The sequence below is a fragment of the Dermacentor albipictus genome, unplaced genomic scaffold (assembly GCF_038994185.2).
Source record: "Dermacentor albipictus isolate Rhodes 1998 colony unplaced genomic scaffold, USDA_Dalb.pri_finalv2 scaffold_19, whole genome shotgun sequence".
Taxonomy (NCBI): domain Eukaryota; kingdom Metazoa; phylum Arthropoda; class Arachnida; order Ixodida; family Ixodidae; genus Dermacentor; species Dermacentor albipictus.
The window spans coordinates 6099122-6122057 of record NW_027225573.1 but is presented as its reverse complement, the minus strand read 5'-3'; the positions used below and the strand labels follow the sequence as shown (position 1 = coordinate 6122057).

At 46.5% G+C, this 22936-nt stretch overlaps 1 protein-coding gene across 7 annotated transcripts in view; it reads left to right on the top strand.

The window, feature by feature from the left end:
• Positions 1–22566, top strand: part of LOC135917073 (uncharacterized) — a 485430-nt gene extending 462864 nt beyond the window's left edge. For all 7 annotated transcript variants that reach the window (XM_065450566.1, XM_065450570.1, XM_065450564.2 and 4 more), the window contains 5 exons: positions 10312–10372; positions 15110–15227; positions 16325–16494; positions 18725–18864; positions 19153–22566. In XM_065450566.1, the coding sequence (XP_065306638.1) occupies positions 10312–10372; positions 15110–15227; positions 16325–16494; positions 18725–18864; positions 19153–21502 (2839 nt within the window). In that variant the 3' untranslated portion in view covers positions 21503–22566. The remainder of the gene's footprint in view (positions 1–10311; positions 10373–15109; positions 15228–16324; positions 16495–18724; positions 18865–19152) is intronic.
• Positions 22567–22936: the final 370 nt, after the last annotated feature.

Sequence of the window (22936 nt, the reverse complement as noted above, 5' to 3'; positions counted from 1 at the left end):
ACGTCTGAGTCCCCAAAATAATTTCTTGGCAATATATGAAGAATTCTCCGAATTTCTTTATCAAAATACCTTCTATCACTTTACATTATGTTTAGAGCGAATGGGTAGCTCTTATGCTGCGTTTCAAGACAGAAATAATGTCGGCACGTTTATGTAGTTCGCATAATTCGAAATGGTGATTGGCGTGCCTCAGGTATTATACTCCTACTCCTAGACATATGCGTAGTCATCTAGCTAAAAGTCTTTGAAGTCGCTTTACTGTCATGTGTAAAAGTCCGTGTAAGATGGGCGCGGAACACGCAATTTTTTGTCGTATTACGGCATTGGGAACAGTCAACATGGATGATACTGATCCGCCCGATGATGTGCCTGCAAGACTGCGAAGTTCAAACACTATTGACTTCGTTTTCGAGTTTTTTTTTTTATGTGGGGTGCCCCGGATAACTGCCTATCAAGTATTATACCAAGAAATCGATGCTGTGTGACAATCATTAGAGAGTGTCCCTTCAGATCAAGAAGCCAAAAAACACTGAAACCAAGGACAACATAAGGGCAATTACTTGTGCTTAATAAATGAAATGAAGAAACGATAAATTAATGGGAATGAAAGTGAATGAAAAAACAACTTGCCGCAGGTGGGGACCGAACCCCCAACCTTCGCATCTCGCGTGTGATGCTCTACCAATTGAGATAGCGCGGCGCCGTTTCCCCATCCACTTTCTTGGGTATTTATTTCCTAGTATAACACTGGGAGTCTTAGCCAGCGCCACCACTCACAGACAGTGGATCACTCCTGCTCTCCAGCTAAGCGTCGTCCACACAATATATATATATATTTGTCCTTCTTGTTTCGGAGTGGCACCGCGGCAACGGCTCAATCGGAAAGCTGGTGTGTGCCATGCAGCACACGGAGATATCGATTCGTGCGAAACAGGGAGAGGCCAACTTTCAGGCTCGTGAAAGCGTATAGGACATGCTGTTGAAATCGTTCGTGTCGATTAGATGCATTTCTGTGTCGCTATCACATGAGGCCATCGTCCCTTCTATACTCACAGACGAGTATGTGCAATTCTTTACTTCGTATTCCATGAAGAATTAAAAGACAAAAGAAAGAAGCAAGCAAAGAGTGCAAGGTGGGGTGGCATTTGGGTTATATATATATATATATATATATATATATATATATATATATATATATATATATATATATATATATATATATATATATATATATACACGCACATGCACCTGTTATGAACTGCTTGTCCTCAGTAATTATATGTTCAGTGCCTAACAAAAGCATGAACGGACAAAGGTCCACGCCTTCAGATGTGCAGTATAACGCGTGCTATGTTTCTAGCAGAATATGTGACATCGGACAGCCTACGCACTCTATAGCTTCATACACTTGAGGACGATTGCGCAGTCCGCAAGAAAAAAAAGTTCTGAACGAGAAGCAAAAAACCGACCCTCCCCCATGTCTAGGCTATGCATAAGCTTAGCGATGCCTGAGCTCCGCACCCCGTGAAGAAAGAGCAAAGCTCTGTTCGTACATTTTGCACCTTCAGTGCCCTTAAAAGGAATCCCTAACATAGAAAAAAACAAAACAGAGTTCATCAATGACGCGGGTAGCCACGCAGCTTAACCAAAACATGTGAAATCTCTTGCAAATGCCTCTGTGCAGCAACTAGACGGTCGACTGTCAAGGTGGAGACTGCGGCGAGACGTGGAAAAGAAGAAAACAGTGAGAAAATGGCGCAAAATATAGCACGTGGTGGCGCTCATCCATTCGGGAGACGCGCACCTTCTCTTCTCCCTGTTATGAGGCTTCGCGCAGCAGCTGCGACGGCCAAGATAAAAGAATGTCGCTACCTTTAGATTTATTCAGGGTGCTTAGCAGAGCCTGGAGACTGCACACTTAGGGCCAGACAATGAAATCTTGCTCACCTCAGTAAGGAAGCCTTCATTGCAGTGAGGCTACCTTATGTCACTCTGAAAGCCTCCTTACTGAGGCGCCCTCGGTGAAGGCTTCCTTGGTACTTCCTCAGCATAAGGAGCCAAACAATGAATTCCTTACCTCACTAAGGAAGCCTTCATTGCGGTGAGGCTACCTTATGTCACTCTGAAAGCTTCCTTACTGAGGGGCCCTCGGTGAAGGCTTCCTTGGTGCTTCCTCAGCATAAGGTATCTCCAAAGCTACCTTCATGCGTCCTTACGCCGCTCCTGGCCCTGAACGAGCGCTTCACCGCACTGCTTAACCACGTGGCATTCGCTTGCGCATGCGCACTGTCGCCCACCTGCGGAGAAGCGCGAGCACGGTACGTCTTGCCAGGCATGTTCGGTTCAGTCACGCGTGCGGCATGAAATCGTTGCTAGGCGTTGCACGACGCCGGCGTGCCAGCGTTGATGGAGCACATCAAGTTTCGCACTGTAATGCGCTACTTCTTTAGGTTTAGCAAACAAAACTAGAAAAAAGCGTTCACGCTTCTCTATATTAGCTCATCAACTTAAAGATTGTGCGACGGTACAACCTTTTTTATTGAATAGTGGTGTTCTGGTGTTCGCCTAAAGCTTTTAAAGATAATCTCGAACCCAGGCATGGCGGCAACCGCTCCTTACGTGAGGACGGGCGAAGTGAGCTTTCAGAGTACGCTTGCTTCCTCCATCGGTCCTTCGCAGTAAGGAGGCCTCACGTAAGGCTAGGGCCCGGATTCTGAAACGCTCCTTTCCTAACTAAGGATGCCTCACACGCTGTGAGGCGACCTGGCGTCAATTCTGGAACGTACCTTACTAAGGGGCACTAAGTTAGGGCCTCCTTGGTGCTTCCCCGCGCTTAGGGAGCCGGCATGCTACCTTCATGCGTCCTAACCGTGCTCCTCTACCTGAACGTATGCTTCTCCGCATGACTTTGCACGCGGTACGCTCGGCTAGGGTAGGTGCCGTGCGCAGCCAAGGCCGCGGTAGCCAACCGCCCTGTACTGACGCCCAGTTTGGTTACGCGGACCGCGTTTTGTGCCATATCTTTTTTTCACTGTGATCTTGTGGAAAGCGAGCGGCGAGAATGACGGCCTTGCAATGTTTATTCGAAGACGATAGCTTCGAAAGCTATGCACGGTTTCTTCGACGAGCAAATGAACTTCTTTACGGGACTGTGTACAAGCCTCCACCTTTGACTCCAGCTCGGCGCCTGACTGACAGGCAGAATCCACTGGAATACTACGACGAAGTTTTCTTGCTTTCAATCACATTGCTGTACCTTTGTAGAAGTTCCGTGAACAAGTCTTTTTCTTCCTCCGTAAAATATGCTTTGCCCGGCATGGCAAATACACATACGCACACACACAAAAGAGAACGCACGCAAAGAAAGAAAAAAAGCGACGCCTGACCAAACGAACTCAGATGCTGCCATAGTTGCTAGATTGAGATTGCATTCTTGCCACGCGCATCATTTTCGAACCATTTTTACGTTATTAACCAAAGAAATGTAATTTATGCCCCAGTATAAAAGTAGAAATGCAATTTTAACAGTCCCGGCACTTTGTCTCGGCAACTCATTACAAATATTTCGCATTTTTTGTGGGTAATCTCGAAACCAGAAGCCTCTAACGTTACACTTCCTTTGGCGAGGCGCTCCTTCCGCAGGGAAGGCGAAAGGAAGCTTTTAGAATTCGCGGTGGCCTTCCGAGGGCGCCTAACGTTTAGGTAGCATGGAGGACTCCTTGCGGAAGGTAAGGAAACGGTCTAAGGTTAGGAGGATTTCAGAATCCGGCCCTAGGAAGCGCTCGAAGGAAAGGAACGTTTCATTGTTTGGGCCTTAGTGGCACACCACGCAGGCACTCATGCTATGGCTGGCGTAGTCAGGATTGCAGACTTATTTCATTCCAAGCAGCATTTCGAAACATCATTTTTGTTGACTACGCGTTAAGATGTGTTGATAATTTCAAGATAAAATGATAGCCAAAGACGCATGTTCTTTGAAAAAAAAAAGCAATTCACGCCGGAACCACAGCACCGGTACGCCAGTGCGGCATCAGGGTATATCTTTGCCGATAAAATTTAAATTAGGCCGGAGCTGAAATCTATGACGTCATGGCTAGCTGTTCCGGCATCTTCAATGCGGCGTATTTCGTTTTCGCGTTGACTTACCAACCTTCTTTTCAGCCTAATAGTAACCTTTCTTTTAATTGTGCTTTCGGGTATTGTAAATGTGGGACACACTATAGCAGCTGCAACTATGTTTCTGTTCAGTGCGTCCTTCAGGTAGCATGTTGCTACCTCAACGAGGCCTGTAGGCCCGTTCGCCGCGAACAGGCGAAAAATAGGCGGCGCAACGCATTTTGCGTCGACTCTACAAAGTGTGCGTGTCTCGTGCTCCGGGTGGAATAACGTCCCGACTTTACGCGGAAGCCGGCTCAGAGCAGCTATACATCCACGGAATCGCCATGAGGAATCTGGCCCGCGCTGCGAGGCGAGAAGCGAAGCTGAGAAACAAACGGGACTCGTGTATAAGCGTACTCTCCGGTTTCACCGGCGCATCTCAAACGTCGCAATCACGACCGCGCAAAATGAGGTCGCTACGCGCGTAATGCGCAGCTTAAGCGCACGTACTGCATACACGGAAGAGAGCGCGCAATCTCGTCCACGCATGCACCGACTGGCACGTCTAATCTCTCCGCATGAGCACATCCACGATGCGGAGTACTACCGCAGCAGTCGAAAACCGTACAGGATTTTTTTTACCTTTGTTTCCTTCTTGTTTCGGAGTGGCACCGCGGCAACGGCTCAATCGAAACGCTGGTGTGTGCCATGCAGCACACCGCGATACCGAAGTGTGCGAAACAAAGAAAGGCCAACTTTCAGGCTCGTGAAAGCGTATAGGACATGCTGTTGAAATCGTTCCTGCCAGTTAGATGCGTTTCTGTGTCGCTATCACATGAGGCTGTCGTCCCTTCTATACTCACAGACGAGTACGTGCAATTCTTTACTTCGTATTCCATGATGAATTAAAGACAAAACAAAGAAGCAAGCAAAGAGCGCAAGGCGGGGTGGCATTTGGGTTGGAAGTAGCCGTTGACTGCAATTGTCCCAGCGCCATCGTTCACATTTGTCGTTATGTACGCCTTCCAGGCTAAGATATATATATATATATATATATATATATAGTTTTAGAAACGAAGGTGCACACGTAAGAAAATTGCATCTTTAATGGTTTTAACGTTTCGGCCGTGAAGGCCGTGCCACGGCCGATACGTTAAAAACATTAAAGCTGCAATTGTCGTAAGTGTGCACCTTCGTTTCTACTATGCACCGGACCTAGAGAACTTCTCATATATATATATATATATATATATATATATATATATATATATATATATATATATACATACACGAATGAGCGAAAACGGCCTGCGTTTGCATCGTTGAACAGGGCTCGTAAGTTGTTTCTGAGCCCGAGTTCAATCACACCCTGAGAAGTACGCACTGCCCTGTACTAATCGTTATTGCATTGTTTCGTGACGACGTAAGCGTTGCTGATAAGTCGACAAGCGTGGCTGACAGTCTAGCTGAACTTACCTTTTGCGATCACAGAAACCGTAGGTGCGGCAGCGTCCTGGTAATCCGGTAAACAATTAGAAAAAAATGATTTGACGAATGATGAAGCTATGCTTTAGAAAAGGTGTGATTTTCCTGCTCGTACAGTTGAAAGCATACGCATGCCGCAACGAAATGATCGAATGTATACCCTCGAAAGCAGTAGTACAACGTTTGTTCAGTAAGACACTGAGACAGAAGAAACAGCTTTGCCTACATATCAGAAGGCACAAGTTAAAGCCATGCGATCAGTCAAAGGTATGCAAAGCGCTCGTTACCGTGTTAACCCTGTCAAGGTCACCATAATGAGTGATGAGTTGTGTAAACACTAGCCAAGCCGTGGCATTATTTCGCATGCTTGAGCCCTGTTTTTCCTGCTGATCAAGGAGTATTCCTCTAGTTCGTTTTCATAATTAGGTTGTCTGGAACGAAAAACGTAGGATAACGGAAAGACAAAGCCGATCAGCGTTGATGCTTTACGTCGTTTATTAACTGGTGTCGTGACAAGAGCGTAAGGGTTGTGCGACGTTTAAGGCCCAGATGTCATGAGCTCATGAATGATGGTTTGGCCAGGCGATGGTGCAGGCAGTCTACGAAAGGGTCGATGCGATATGCATGAGGAAATCAGCACTGGCCGGCTTTCACTCGTTACGGCGGAACTGTTGTAACCTGTGCGCAAACAACTGAAGAAAAGTGACGCTTGACTATTTCGTACTATTTTCTTTGTTATATATATATATATATATATATATATATATATATATATATATATATATATATATATATATACATGATGATATACATATATATACATATATATATTATGAAGTCTTATGGATATATATATATATATATATATATATATATGTGTGTGTGTGTGTTGGTATATGGTGAGCTTGAATTTCTCCTCCTCCAGTGCACTACATCTGCAGGCTTGGAGTGACGCCTAAGACCGGCAAAAGATGCCGAGAGCGAGTGGGGCTACACTAGTCTTGGTACAACCAAATTAGCAAGGCCAACTAAGCTTGGACGAAGGCGGCCGTCAGGCCTGCAACGCCGCAGAGGGTGCTACGAATATCTGGGTCCGGACAGGCCGCCAATGAAAACTGACCCTGTCAACCTTTAACAGCCGAACTCTGTCGAGTGAGGCTAGCTTAGCAGGGTTCTTTGAAGAACTATCATACATTGTTTGGGATATCATCAGCCTTAGTGAGATTAGACGAACTGGTGAGACTTATACAGTGCTGAATAACGGCCATGTCCCCAGCTATAGAAGTCTCCCAGATAAGAAGCAATACGGGGTAGGATTCCTAATCCACAAGGACGTAGGGGCAACAATGATGAATTGTACAGCATTAATGAGAGGGTAGCAGTAGTCGTAATCAAACTTAATAAGCTATGTAGATTAAAGGTACTAAAAGCCTACGCTCCAACATCCAGTCACGGTGATGGTGATGAAGTACATCAGTCTTATGAAGATGTTGAATTCGTAATAAGATAATTGTATACTCAGTATACTGTAGTAATCAGCGACTTCAATGCAAAAGTAGGGAAAAAGCAGGCTGGGGAAGAAGCAATTGGAAACTACGGCGTCTATTCTAGGAACGCTAGAGGAGAGATGCTGGTAGAATTTGCAGAAAGGAATGAGCTTCGAATAATGAACACCTTTTTCAGGAAGCGTAGCAACAGGAAGTGGACCTGGAAAAGCCCGAATGCTGAAACAAGAAACGAAATTCACTTTATACTTGCTGCTGATCACAGCATAGTGCAGGATGTAGAAGTGATAGGTAGGGTAAAGTGCAGTGATCATAAGTTAGTGAGGGCTAGGATTCACCTGAATTTGAAGAGAGAAAGAGCAAAATTGGTCAAGAAGAAACAGGTCAACCTAGAGGCAGTAAGGGTAAAAGAAGGCAAATTCAGGCTGGTACTTGCAAACAAATATGCAGCCTTTGAACAGAGAGATGATGATGACATAGAGCTAATGAATGAAAGCGCAACTAGGCTGTCTTCAGTGGCAGCAATTGAAGTGGGAGGAAAGTTACCAAGTTAACCAGTAGGCAAGCTCTCCAAAGTAACAAAGGACGTAATAAAGAAACGAAAAAGAATGAAATATTCGAACTCAAAAGATAAGATAGAATTCTCGGAACTGTCAAAACTGATCAACAAGGCGAAAATAAGTGAAAATCGAAACTATAACGTGTAAAGACTGAAGAACCCATAGAGAACGGAGGCAGCCTGAAATCAGTTAGAAGGAAACTTGACGCAAGACAAACCAAGATATATGCACTGAAAGATAAGCAGGGTAATATCATCAGCAATCTCGAAGGTATAGAAAAAGCAGCGGAAGGATTCTATACTGACCTGTACAGTACCAAGAGGAGTCAGGATGCCTCCATTAGGAACAGTAATGAACAGGATACAGAAAATCCTCCTATAACTAGCGATGAGGTGAGAAGTGCCTTACCAAACATGATTAAAGGAACAGCGGCAGGAGAAGCTGGAATAACAGTCGATTTAATCAAAGATGGAGGAGACATAATGCTTCGAACACTGGCGGCTTTTTATAAGAGGTGTCTATCGACTGCAAGGGTCCCAGAAAACTGAAAGAATGCAAGCATTATACTAATCTACAAAAAGGGAGACGTTAAAGAATTGGAAAATTGTAAGCCCATTAGCTTACTCCAAGTACTATATAATATATTTTCCAAAATAATCTCCAATACATAAAGGGCAACACTGGACATTAGTCAACCAAGGGAACAAGCTGCCTTCAGGAAGGGATACTCTAGAATGGATCACGTCCACGTCATAAATCAGGTAATCGACAAATCTGCAGAGTGCAATAGGCCTCTTTATGTCGCTTTCATACATTACAAAAATGCATTTGATTCAGTAGAGATACCAGCAGTCGTAGATTGATTACGTAATCAAGGAGGTCAGGCCGCTTGCGTAAATATCTTGGAAAATATCTACAGAGATTCCACAGCTACCCTAATTCCACACAAGAAAAGTAAACTAGGAAGATACCTGTAAAGAAAGGGGCCGGGCAAGGCGACACAATCTCTGTAATGCTATTCAGTGCATGTCTGGATGAAGTATTCAAGCTAATAAACTGGGAAGGCTTAGGAGTAAAGATCGACGACGAATATGTCAGCAACCTTTGGTTTGCCGATGACATTGTTCTATTCAGCAACACTGCAGACGAGTTACAGCAAATGTTAGAGGGCCTTAACAGAGAGAGTGCAAGAGTGGGGCTGAAAATTAATATGCAGAAGCCAACGATAATTATAGATAGCCGGGCAAAAGAATAAGTGTTCAGGATCGCCAGTCAGCCTCTAGAGGCTGTGAAGGAGGACGTTTACCTAGGTCAACTAATCACAGGGAACCGTGATCATGAGCAGGAAATTCATAGATGAATAAAAATGGCTTGGATCGCATACAGCAGACATTGTCAGCTCCTAAATGGAAGCTTACCATTATAATTGAAAAGGCAGGTGTACAACCAGTGCATTTTATTGGTGCTGACATATGGGGTAGAGACTTCGAGACTGACAAAGAAGCTTGAGGCCATGTTATGGACCGCGCAAAGAGTGATGGGACGAAGAATGTTATGCATAACGTTAAGAGACAGAAAGACAGCGTTTTGGATCAGAGGTCAAACAGGTCTAGCCGATATTCTTATAGACATTAAAAGAAAAAAACTGGGCAGGTCATGTAATGCACAGGTTTGATGACCGTTGGACCATTAGGATTACAGAATGGGTACCAAGAGAAGGGAAGCTCAGTCGAGAACGGCAGAAGACTAGGTGGAGCGATCAAATTAAGAAATTCGCGGGCGCTAGTTGGAATCGGTTGGCGCAGGACAGGGGTAATTGGAGATCGCAGAGAGAGGCCTTCATCCTACAGTGGACATAATATAGGCGGATGATGATGAGTACAAATATGATATATATCAGCAGCCCTCTGTTGCACGAGCTGCTCACAATTTATGGCATCACAACGTTTTGTGAATAATTCTGTGCCTCAAGAGGTGACGTCTTGGTTTCCGTCACTCTCGTCAGATTACCATGAACGTTCACCTCTGGAAAAATACCCGATGCATCGCTCCATGTATCAGTGTGAGCATTGTTTTGTTTTTTTGGTCTGATTGTCGCGCCTTATTTTAACACTAATGGGTGTGTACTTTTTTGACGCGCCATGTACATTCCCCAAATAAATTAATTTCTGGGGTTTTACGTGTCAAAACCACGATTAGATTATGAGGCACCACGGAGTGGAGGACTTTAATTTAATTTTGACCACTTGTGGTCCCTTAACGTCAACTGAAACCTAAGTACACGACCGTTTTAGCGTTCCACCCCCATCGAAATACGGCCACCGAGGCCGGGATTTAAACCGTGACCTTCCGCTTAGCAGCGTAATGGCATAGCCACTAAGCGATACAGTGGCTGGTCCTTGTCCATTTCTATTGCATACATCACAACGCAAGCAATTTTCACAGAGAGCTCTGACAGTTTTTTGAGAATGAATAAATAAAAATGCAGTCACCGGCAATTCACATCCAGTTCATGTACAGACAACTTGCATATCATTATGTGTACAAACGAGGAGTATAGGCTCTTTCTTCAATCTCTGTTTCAGCTTTTTTGTTATTTTGAATGCCACATCTTGTTACCTGGGTGCCTGTGAGACTTACGTTCTGGTCGTTTATCGTTTCAGGCGCCTTTCTACGAGGATGGAAACAAGATTTCTAGCAGCGACAATTTTCCTGGCCTGCGCGGTAAGTAAGGCTTCGGTTATGAATGTCAGATTGTGCATCCTCTTGCGTTCCATGTTTTTTTGTCATAAACACGATGTTTGCTTCGCTAATCCGAAGTACCAGAGACATTATGTATACTAGAGGCTCGGTTGCAGGAAGTACCATTGAAGTAATGCGAAATCGCACCTAACTTTCAAGCTTTGGCTTGAAATGGCCCGTGATACTTCTCAGGATAGTATGGTTAATAAAAATTATAAACGGTTGGTACACTGTCATTCATATCTAACCGACGTTTCAATATACGCTAAGTATTCCCTGTATATTTCATCAGAACTCGTCCGTGCACGAGATTTTAATACGCCACAAACTTTGTTGTGAAATTCACATTATGTACCAGCGTTGTAAGGACCATTTATAGTATTTTGTGCAAAGCTCCTGCCATGTAACTCTGAAAGGCTAACAAAATGAAATAAAAGCAGATGATTCATACGTTTGCACGTGACTGGGTAAAAGCACTGTTGTTGCTAAGTAGACGCCGTGGTGTTTCAAAGGTACTGAAGATAATTTCTTGCACCGTGTTTTGATAAAAATTAGATGCGGTTCTAAATCCTTCGTTGCTGCATGCAGTATTGCAGAATGACCTATCGAAACCTCGCCTGCCTCCTTTAGTGCTGTATTCATGATCTCAATTAGTGAAATGAATTCCACCAAACATTATCACTGTTGCCTCTTGTAGGCAACTGCAAATAATTTGCTCCCTCCCTACGACCTCCTCAACCTCTAAAGGAAAGCTTAAACCTATCTTCTGTAAAAGAAAGGCAAGCACATATCTAACGCAGACATGGACGACATAAAGTAGATGAGGCAAGATTACCTTAGACAAAATAATATATGACATTTATTTTCATGAAGTCGTGTGTTGAAAGCTCCTAAAGTTTACGGGTCGTTATAGAAAAAGGCAGAGGGTTCAGAAAGATACAGCCTGGTAGTGGTATGTGCCGCAAACGCAGTGTTTAATTCATTCAGAAATGCAGCCCAGGAACACAGCACAAATTGAGCTGTTAGCGAAACCCGAGACACGCGAAATTTTTGAGCCGACAGTACGTTTTCCCTATTTTATTTCGATTGTGCAGAATGAGGAGCTTGTACTACTTGCTTTAACGAGTTTGGCATGATAAACCAGTATAAACAAATAGAAAGAACTAAAATCACGAGACGCTTACATATGACATCATACACGTTCACGAAAAAGAAAGAGTGAGGCTACGCGATCAATGCGTCATAATTTCCTTATCCTAGGCTGTTCAATTCTTTTCTTTCCTCCACAGAAAAACAAATGCTTTCTTCTGGGAAAACGCCGTTTCGAGGAAACCCTGTTTTGAGGATTATAGTCGATTTGTAGCCCGGATTAGGCGAAGTCGCGGCGCTTGTCTGAGAGAGAGGTGACCGACAGTGGTGTCCTCGGACAAGGCTTTGGGGCCAGTTGTGCGTCCCCGAACCTTAGCTTTCAAAGACCAATCGCACTGGAGGCAACCAAGCATGAAGTTGGACGCCTTCGTTAATCGTGACGCGCAGTAACAACCACTTTCTCCACAAGCAGAATGCCATCCAGCGTTCTCCCGAGACCCCTCGGAGACCACTCTCACATGAAACAGGCGCTGACGATTCAATTTCGTGCTGTCACTGGAGGGCGGACGCGTCGTAATTACACGTGCCACCACGGCAGAAAGAAAGCGATGGCCGCGATCAAACAAGGCACACGGACACACGGTGACAACGTTGCCTTCTCTTAACCCTCGGGCGATCGCGCCTTTTTTTCTCGCGTACGAGGTCGCGTGCTGGAAGCCTGCACACACATATACCACCTCTTCAGGGACTAACACCACGCGACCTGAGCTTGTGTGCACGTACGTGTACCGTTAAGAAGAGAAGCAATCTCCGCCTCTGTACGGGTGGCGAATTGGTCGAGGGGGACGGGGAAAAGTTGTGGCTACCGCTTTGAAACGAAAAGAAATACAGAAAAAAAGGTGCTCTTCGCCACCCCCACCGCTGTAAGAAAAAATAATAAAGTACCTGATGTATGCGACACTGTCGTGTTGGTCAAGCAGAAAGTGTGTGTGTGTGTGTGTGTGTGTGTGTGTGTGTGTGTGTGTGTGTGTGTGTGTGTGTGTGTGTGTGTGTGTGTGTGTGTGTGTGTGTGTGTGTGCGTGTGTGTGCGTGCGCGCGCGCATGTGGTGGGTGTGGTATGACCGGCAAGCCGTGGTCCGCTTGCGACAGCCCGCACAATCGCGTTGACGCAGTTGCGTATCGCGCAGCGGGTCTCGGACGCTGCGAACAGCGGAGTGGTAGGCGAACAGAAGATGGGAAGTAACGCGCGACCTCTCGCGGACAAAACCGCAAGCCGCATGGGTGACCCGGCCGAGCGTCGCCGCTCGTCACGAGCGCGTGCGCAGAGCGTTCTCCGCCCATACCGCGCTGGATTTTTCCTGGTCGTCTTTACCGTCGTCGGCCGAGCATTGGCACAGACACATTTCGTGCCGGGTTCCAGCGGGAAGGTCGTGGATGCCTTTATCGTGCGCCGAGGGATTCCTTCTGTTCTTTACCTAAGGGGAGAGAAAAGGCACAGGAGAGGAGGGCATTCTCTTTAGTGGTTTTAGTGGTTGGCGAGTCGGGGATGACAGATGGTGTTCGCGCTTGCGGTCTACAGTGGTACTGCGCACGATGCGTACACGCAACGTAGCTCTCTCGCGTCTAGCTGTGTTGTGCGTCCGCGGTCAGAGGCGTGTGAGAGAAAGAAAGTGCAACGCTGGGTAGAAAAAAAAATAAGCCTCAAATTGTCGCGTGTGAAAGACGAAAGCGGTGCCTTTTCGTCTCTCCGTGGTCGGAAACGCGGAAGCGGTCGACGAATGATCGAAAGCGCTCTTGATGAGCGCCGTGACAAGTGTACGCAGAGGCGCTAACGCGAGAGCTTGAAGACGCAAAGGGGGCATATGGGACGTACTACACGCACGAGTTGTTTGGTCATTTGTTTTGTGTCTGGCATTCCCGACAAGTTCAGTAAAAGGGAAACTGTGGGAATGTGCGTTTGTCCTCGTGTTTATTCGACTTCAAGCAGCCATCCAACACATAGTGGAGGAAGCTAGGTAACACTTATAGAAAGGAAAATGGCCACATTGGAAACTTATTATATACGCAGTCGTGAGCACGGCAAGGTTAGTTAGCTCTAGACGGAATAACTAAAGAAAGAGGACACGTTACTAGAAGGAGAAATGATCGCTTAAATGAAAACCGCACTAAAGCAGGCGCGTGTGTTATTCAAGCATTCGCGTTAAGCGAATTAATAGAAGCTAACTTCTACTGGGCAATACCGCTTACATTTGTAAGGTAACCAGCTGAATAAAGGCAATGCATATAGTAGCAGCTAGAGAAATTCCGCCACGTAATCACCGTTCATCTGCGAAATGAACAAAGAACTTCGCCTTAGATTTGTTTCGTTAGGCACCTGTAATATGGTTTATGCGCAGAGAAAAGCCCTTCCCACTGCTCTCCACAGCTTCGACAACATTAAATTCGCGGTTCGTTCCGACCTAGTTCCGACCGACAACGACAGTGAAGGCATCAGAAGTGCTACTTCATTTTCGAAAGGCTATCAGGTTGTCTTTAAAGAATACATGCTTGCACGCATGTGTTGCACGATTGCTCACTTAAGTGCATACCTCGTTTCTTTTTGATATTTTAATACTTTAAAAGACACCCTTTTTACTGGATACCCACTGTTGTCCACTCGCGTGGAGCAGCGAAACAATATTGCTCAACTTCCCTACATCTTTTCTCTCCTCTTTCTTCCTCTCCTCTCCGTCTATTCTGCTTGCATCGCGAAGCCAGGGTAAGTTATTCATCTTGTACAAGCCGGTACGTTTATTAATCGCAAATGTGTAGGCTTACGTATATATGAGCAGAGCGTCGAACGAGGTCAAATCTTGACAGTTACGCGCTCACCCGTTGACATTGTCGTGGAATACGAGGAAACATACGATCATAGGATGTCACTGCTGTTGCACTATCACAACGTCACCTCTTTGTTTGCATACCGGTTCAGAATATGTTACTTTCTGATTTCATGGATCATTTGTTCATTTACTCTCATTTCAGTCTTCTACACACTTGCCTAGTTTTCCGCCGGCGTTCGTGTAATAACGTACGTACGGTTTCTGAGAGTGATTGACTAAGTTATTTGAGTGTTATTTATGTTTAATATCGGTTGTCGTAAGGTCATGTTCAAGGTGAAAGTCAGGCATTTCCAAGCGAGCAACGCGGCACTCTTGAACGGTACTCCGACAGGAACCACCAGGCCTGATGCGATGCGTTTTTGTGCCTGTAAAGTATGGTCACCTGAATTGCTGCGCCATCATTTGTGTTCAGTCCCTCTAGCGTGGGTCCGTTGATAAGATGCTGGACTATATAACAGGGGCGTAAATGAGGAGTAAATTTGCAACACCTTAGATATGCGACGTCTTGGCGTTAGAAGAGTGGCAACGGGCAATCTTCGACATTCAGTAATTAGTAATTGCCCCCTTTTGTCTGCTGCAATTTCTCTTACAGCTTACAGGCTAAGACAAACTATTATGCCGCGCTATGGTCATTTGTGCAGATTTTCGCGTTCTTGCAGTGTCGAATGGAATGCAAGCGGTGCTTCGCAGCTGTCACAAAATATTGACCGTATTTACTTTCTATATTTCTTCTTTCCGTGCATCGCAGCTCGCGCCTTGCGGCCGCTGCCAGGAGGGCGTGCGCGACGACAGCCACGTGGAGAACGTCGTGCACAAGGCCGTTGCCGACGAGTTCAGCAGCGAGATACTCACCAACCGCACCAGAGGTAGGCGCGCGCACCGTGTCCAGCGGCCGAACGATGCCAAGCGCCTGAACAAATGAAGGCAAACACATAATCAAAAACATCTCGGCAGCAGGCGGTTTCTGGGAGCCGCTTCCGCATCAGACTGTTTGCTAAACACGACAATGCCGGAGATGTGTATAGCAGGAATCCGCAGCATTGTAGGGGCATCTTGTGGCGCTACAAAGACGGTGCAAAGAATTGCCGTATTCTACCTATACTCGTCTGTGGAAAGGTCTTCGCAGCAACACGATAATGAATTAACCTGGTTGTATACAAAGTATAACTTACCGGATATCGAGGTACCCATAAGACTAGTGCTATCTATATGGACCTACCAGAGATGCATGCCGGGTCATCTATTTAGCGTCTTCTAGCAGCGTTTTTAAAATTTGACAATCGAGACACTGAAGAGCAGCAGTAAATCATTTTAGGTTCATATATCCTTGCTCAAAAGTGCCACTTTTCAATTATTAGGCGAAAAAATAATGATTATACAAGACAAAGAGGTCGGTATATATTAATTTAGCGCCGAAACTTTGCTGAGTACGTCAGCGTGATTTTGGTCTATGTTCTTGTACATGGGCCGTTTCGGCGGACGAAAAGTTGTTAAAAATTCCTAGGTTGAGCCCTTTAGGCTGTAATGTATACAACGCATTAGCGATAGACAATTAACTTAGGCCGTAGTAGACGTCGTCAAAAATACAGGACCTCATGGAGAGCTGCTGCGGTTACTTCAGGCTGGCGACGCCTCCTATTTCTCGTTTTTGAGTTTTCTCTGACTTACCTGTCACGCAATTTCGCTATTTAACCAAATAATACTGATTAACGTGACGCTCCTCTTTAGTGTCCCTTTAACAAAGCGTGTAACTTGATTTATCTCTTTTAATGCGCGCGGCCAGTACTGTTGGTGAGCTAAACGTACCACACGTATCGTAAGACGAGCTTGCAAGCAACACACGTTATCCAAGGGTACGATTAAGGTACATTTGCCTAGAACTACGACTCCCTCGATCTTTCGAAGCGTCTTTAAAACTCGATGCTTCGGCTCTCTCTCTCTCTCTCTCTCTCTGTCTCTGCAGCGTACTTGTCATGTGCCTCCGGCGAGATGGTGGTGAAAATCAACTTCAGTGAACCGTTCCGTGGCATCACTTACGTGGACTACGACAAGACCAGTCCCTGCAAGTTCTACGGCGACGGGAGGAAGTACTACGAGCTAAGGATACCACTCAAGGGGTGCGGCACCAAACAGGTGAGCAAGAACGCAGCGGCTGGGCAGCACCGAAGAAATGTCAGCCGCTATGAACATTATAACCTTCTAAAAAAATGAAGTTGTCGAAAGGAGAATAAATGTGTCGCAAAGAAGATAAAAAAACACGTGAGGAACATGAAAGGGAAGACCGAACTTGCATATATATATATATATATATATATATATATATATATATATATATATATATATATATATATATATATATATATATATATATATATACTTGAGCGGCACTACAAGGTAAACAGCACAGGCATTTAATTTCAACAGTTTCGATCGGTGGACCGATCTTCATAAGGATTTACAAAAAAATGGCAGTGCGGCCCTGGTAGTGGAGCCACCCGACCGGGTACCCGGTCGTTCTCAGATACATCAAGCCGAGAGCGACAGTTGTGACAGGGATTGATTGTCGGCGCTTTGGCAGATTTACAGCTGCCTTTGGCAGCTATGCAGGGCAAGAGGAAATCGGAGTCCCATGTATGTAGAACAGGGAGTTAAGTGAGAAAACAAAAAAAAACAGCAAAATAGAGAAAAAAAAGAAAAAGAAAGGAAAGAAAGAAAAAGGAAAACGCACGCAGGAGGAGGGACACGTATGTCGGAGAGTGAGGGGGGCGGGAAGTAGCGGTAGCTAGGTTCCCGAGCACCCGAGGCAAGGAGGGAGAAAACGGTCGCTGCGCAGCACCAGTGCGCGTGCTGCCGTTGTAGCGGGAGAGAGGGCAAGTTGAAACGGGGGGCACAATAGCGAAGGGGCCCAGAAGGAAGACGGAAGAGTGGCAACTTGTGGAAATAACACAGTGTCACAGTACACATATACAAGGCACGGCCCGTTCCGGCAACTCTGTGGTCCAGCTACGGTGCGAAAAAAAAATATAGTTCCAAAAAGAATATATGCGTGTAATTCGCAAAGCAAGTGCGCCCCTGCGCTTAGATTTAGGGAGCAGAGTCAAATAGCTTCCTTGTGGTCCAGTTTTTGAACGTTTAACCGACAACTGACATCCAGTTAGCTTGTGCGTATTCCAAGAAGGGCAATAGGTCACTCAGAATGACCACTTGAGTGGCAGGATGCAGGAAAATGAACTTATTGATATTCCGCTCGCCCCCTTGAAGTGCATGCGGAGGGATGAGCAAGCAGTGAATAGCCAGCGTCTCAATTTTAGAGTACAGAGCATGTATTCGCGTTTCCCATGCACTCTCACGGCATATCTCGGAGGCACGTCAGCCGCCCCGGACTCTCATCAATTCCTTTAGCGTACATTCCAAATTTATGGATGACGAAAGATTCCCTCTGCTCGCGTGCACGGGTGTGTAGGAAACCAGATTGCAAGAGCACAACGCTCACGCGTTTAAAGGAGTGATCTGGCAACCGAATGGGCCTGGAGAAGGGTAAATTCGAAAGACTTTTCACATGCGTGCGGTGATTGTTGAACCGCAGGCGGAAAGGGGTCTTTGTTTGTCCGATATATTCCTGCTTACACACCTCGCATCGAATTTTTTTACACGACGTTACTGGAATCACAGTCAAGATTTTCGTTAATTTTATATACGAAGGGCGAGTTCGATGCCTCAGCCGTGTCTGTTGTTGTCATGTGACGTCATACCTTGCAACGAGGTTTCCCACACGGTCGACAGCCCTTGGGCGTGTTTGACTTCTGTGTCCTCGCCCTGACTAACAAATCTCTTAAATTTTTGTTTCTTCTATACACAACCCGAGGCGGCTGTTTGAAGATAGTAGCGAGTCGGATGCTCTGTTTCATGATATTGAAATGGTGGTTCAGAATGGCATTGACCCGCGGAGCACCGGTACACTACCGGTGCTCCACATACACTACCGGTGCTCCACGGGTCAATAGTGCTGGGCTCTATTTTTTTATCTATCGCACCAGCCGCAAAAGTTTAAAACGTGTCATAATTTCATGGCTGAAACGGTCTGATGTGTGATTCTTTCCTAGAAGGAAACAGAAACGCGCTCGTGCTACATAAGATGGAGTTTCTTTGGCCCAGGTCACCTTGAAGACGAAACAATGCGGGCGAACTGCGATTGCATCATTCGTTCGAGGAACGACAAAACAGCGCTCGTATTTGTAGTGCTTATCATCTAAGCTTCCGTGGCTCAACATCATTTTTTTCCTGTTCTGTTCGTAATTTTTTTTACAGATCCTATTAACTCAGTTAATTTTTGTTATTGCCTCCGTGCTCTTTTCGTTCGCAGGAGGCCCCACGAGTTTTCATCAACAATATCATCGTACGCTTCCATCGGTCCCTGGAGCTCGAAGAAGATGAAATAAAGACCATCATCTGCCGCTACCCACCTCCACTGGCGCCACCGCCTACCAATGTGATTGCGCCTATGTGAGTATTAGAATAAGGCTATCATATAAGTGAACGTGTCCGTCTTAATTACGGTAAAGTGCTAAACACGAATACAGAGCGCCAACATCTGTTACAAAGTGTTACAAGATCTAAATTGACTCAATTGCAAAAAAAAGGTTCATTTAAAAATGACAGCTCCAACATTTTGCCGCTGTGGCCACTTCCGTTAAAGTGCGCGCTGTGCTGGCGGGCACTGTACCCTTTCAGATGATTTCGAGCTGTTTCCCCCTTAACGTGGACTTTTTATTTTTGTTTTCCACCACGCAGTATTGAAGCCCCGCCCATTTTGCCAGCTACGAAGCACCCGAAACTCTCCGAGGTAGAGTTGCTCCTCATCATATGCGCATTGCTGTTCCTGACACTTCTGCTTCTGGGCATAGGAATCGCTTACTACTGCCTGAAAAAACGCAACATCAAGGTGGTCAAGAAGAAGAAGGGTATCTCCTCGGCACCCGCTTCGGAGATCACTAAGCTCAGCGGCTCAACCATGGGCACACTGTCTATGTTTGACCCTATTCGCATACCACGGGCAATGGCCGCCTCCACCTCCGGCTCAGAAGCTGCTCTGCTCACGCCTGTTTCCGCTCAGCGGTCCGAGACGATACCATCAGATTACCCCAGTGAGTCGCCGTCCTCAGCGTCGGACACTGAAGAGGTCGTGGAGCAGCGACACGTCGTTTTATCGGCTGTCCCTGTACAGAAACAGTACGATAATGCCGCCTTTGCAGCCGAGCCATACCCGGTGGACGCTGAAAGGGCCGAGTCTCTGTCTTCGGTCCAGATAGCGACAGTCTACAAGCCGTCCATACCCCGGGCAAAAACGAAGCCGTATCCGGTAGATCAAGAACGCGATGAATCAGTGTCGTCTCTGCAGCAGGCGCAAATGATCCTTAAGGCAGCCTCAGCGAAGCAACAACAACTGCAGGCGATATCCGAAAGCGAAGACCAGCTTGACGCAGAGACTTTGGAGAAGAGCTACGCGGCTGTGTCTCGTGTGGTCGCTGCGCCTCCGACCGCGTACAGGGTTGAGCCTCCAGTCTACTCCAAAGTTCGCAAGAAGGAAGAGCCTCGACCACCGTCTCTGTACGGCAGCATCCCCGACAATGATGACTGGTCTCACTCGGAAGTTGAGTTTGCCGCTGATATGAAGCCCCTCATCCGAAAGCCCAAAAGAACCACCCAGGTTCTCACCGACTACCTTGTCACCAAACAAGACGACACAGATCTCCGTGAGGACGTGACAAAACGCCGCCAGGACAAGTTGCGTACTCTAGCGGTGCCTTCCGAGACTCCTGATACTTCCGTGTCCGAGATCACTGCCATTCCCGAAACAGCGTTAGCTTCACGTAAGCCGAAAATCACCGTCAAGAATATTGACGAGGTGTTCGTGACCACGGAGCACGAGACTATTGCCACTGAGCACGTCGTGAAGACTACGAAAGATACCACAGAGCAGCTCGTGAAATCTCCGACAACACCGCCCTCTTGGGACGTGACTATTAGGCACTACACGCCGGAGGATGAAGGACCATCCGCACCGGTATCACCAATTCCTCCAAGGTCGCCTTCTGGACAGCCGCACTATACAGAAAGACGAACCTGGGAAGCGGATACAACAGATGTACATCAAACAACTGCCACAACCACTGCCGACCACCACCTCCGGGCAAGCTTTTCACCGGAGCCGAAGATGCCGCGGACCACATCGCCTCCCGAATGGGATGTACTAAACAGGGTGATCACCCCACCGCCTGTCGAAGGTGTTGAAGAACTTACGCCCGACGTGAAAACGAAGTGGAGGACGCTCGTGACCGTCGACGACGTCTTCCGGACGCTCGTGCACGAGGCGACGACGACGGAAGAGTACGTCCAAATCAGCCACGACTTCCGGTATGAGGCCATGTTCGAACGTCGCGTGTGGGACGTTATCATTCGTGTCCTCACGCATCCGGACCATCTCCATCTGCCCATCCAGGCTGAATTCCCACCTGAGGTGAAACCGCCGCGTTACCGCAAGAACCAAGAACCAAGACGAAAAGCGTCGCTACCCCACATACTCTCCGGCGCTGGCATCCCAGCTGATCTGAGGTCCTTGCCAGAGTCGCACCGGTCCAACTCGATTGGCGATTTCGACATGAGGTCTATGACTGAGATTGACGTAGACTTCTCGCGTCTTGAACGCGAGTCTGTCTCCAGCGATGACACTGTGCGGACAGGTCTCAGCATCACCGACCGAGCCACGTCCGAGTTTCTTGAGGACATCCCCAGCTTCGAGGGCCGGGCTTCTATTGACGGATACCTGCCTGTCGTCGAGCGGATGACTGCCGCACCAGCTGTCGACACGGATGACGCTCCCAGCGATTCTACTTTTGACATTCCCAGCGGCAGATTCGGGCCCAGCGGCTCCCAGGGTGCCAGTCGCACGTTTGTGGAGCGCTCTTCGAGGCAGTATTTCGAAGACCTGCCGGGAAGTCAGAGCAGGATCACGTCGGACCACTTGAGGATGCAGACTTCCAGGGTCGTGAGGACGGGAGGCCTGGAACGCGCGCCCAGCATGGATGGCAGGGAAGAAATAAAGTCCATCACTGAGCAGGACATCTACGACTGGCTGCGATGATCAGCCAACGTGCAAGTCGCCGCGTAAGCGCTAACATCTCGTCCGTAGCGGTGCACCGCTACCCCCGTAAGACTTGCTTTCACATGAGTGATACTGTGCCACAAGATGATGCAAAGCGCACTGATGGTGCGTGCTGCCTAACTCGAATCCAGGAGCTCCCAAACAACGCAGTGAATTCGGCTGACGACAACAGAACTAAATGTTGTGCAGCGGACTAATGGCTTGTTTTTTCTTCTTTTTTTTTTGCCTGCGTTCTTCTTGGAATTGATTGATGACGAATCAAGGGTGCATCGAGATATTGTAAAATATGAAGCAGTGTTTTCTGGCATACATTCGCAGGGACCGGCTTCCTCGTTAGCTCCTGCGATTCCCCATAAGATCCAATGCTTTCCATCCTTAACAGACGACGAACTCCCTTGGTTGGTCTTCACGAACTTTGCTAGTTAATTCTGGCTTTGTTCAACGCGCAATGTAAGACTTATAGGAACTATACAGTTGTGCATATAGTGCTAATCGTGACATCTATTTGAGAATTTAAAAAAAAGTAAGGAAGTTACAAAGCTTGCCCTAATCAAACTGCTTCCACTTCAGCAGTATCTGTCAGTACAGCTTTGTGTGTAGGTTTAGAGCGGAACTGGAAGCAGGGAAATGGAGTCATGAGTACGACGGCGCCAGTCACGAAAATTTAAAATATGGAAGGCTTCGGGCGGTACTTGAGTCCGAACGTATATATACATAACTTTTAATCTCGAGTCACTGCGTACGATGTTACGGGAAAGCCTGCTTTCGTGAGTGGTTTTACTGCCATTTTGAGTCGTTAAGGCGGCCAGTTTAAATCAACACAAAAGGGAGTAAAATAGTGCATATACTAGTAGCTTGCGTTATTCTCGTTTACATTGTGCTTTGTTCCCTTGAAGAAACCTTGCGCTACATAGACTGCTTGTTTTGTTTTAAAGCGTACAGTGTTCGCTGCCGTTGACAGATTTATGACGAGGCCCTACTGCCATTTCTGTATTTATTAATCAAGACTTGTTAAAGATGAAAATAAAGCGCACTTTACACCATCGCTTGAGTAATAAAATTGATTCTGGAAGCTGGTGTCTCTTCTGCCTCAGCGCGAGCGTTCTTCGCAAGAAGCTTCACGCGCAGAATAAGCATCTGCCAGCCTGCCAATCAACGGAGCACTGGCTAGGCTTTTTTGGCGTCACTAGAGGAAAATGTGTTACAGGAATATGTACACACATGTTGGAGAGGGTGGGGGGTATCAGTCTGTAAACGGAACAAATACAGCGAATAGTTTTTCGAAATGAAAATACGTGTTACAAAATACACTGATGTTTCTGGTCCACTTCGTTTTTGTTTTTTTCGCAGTGCACGAGCGAATGTTTGAGAAAAACTCGAACGACAATATATTTTTACCAGAGTTTGGTAACG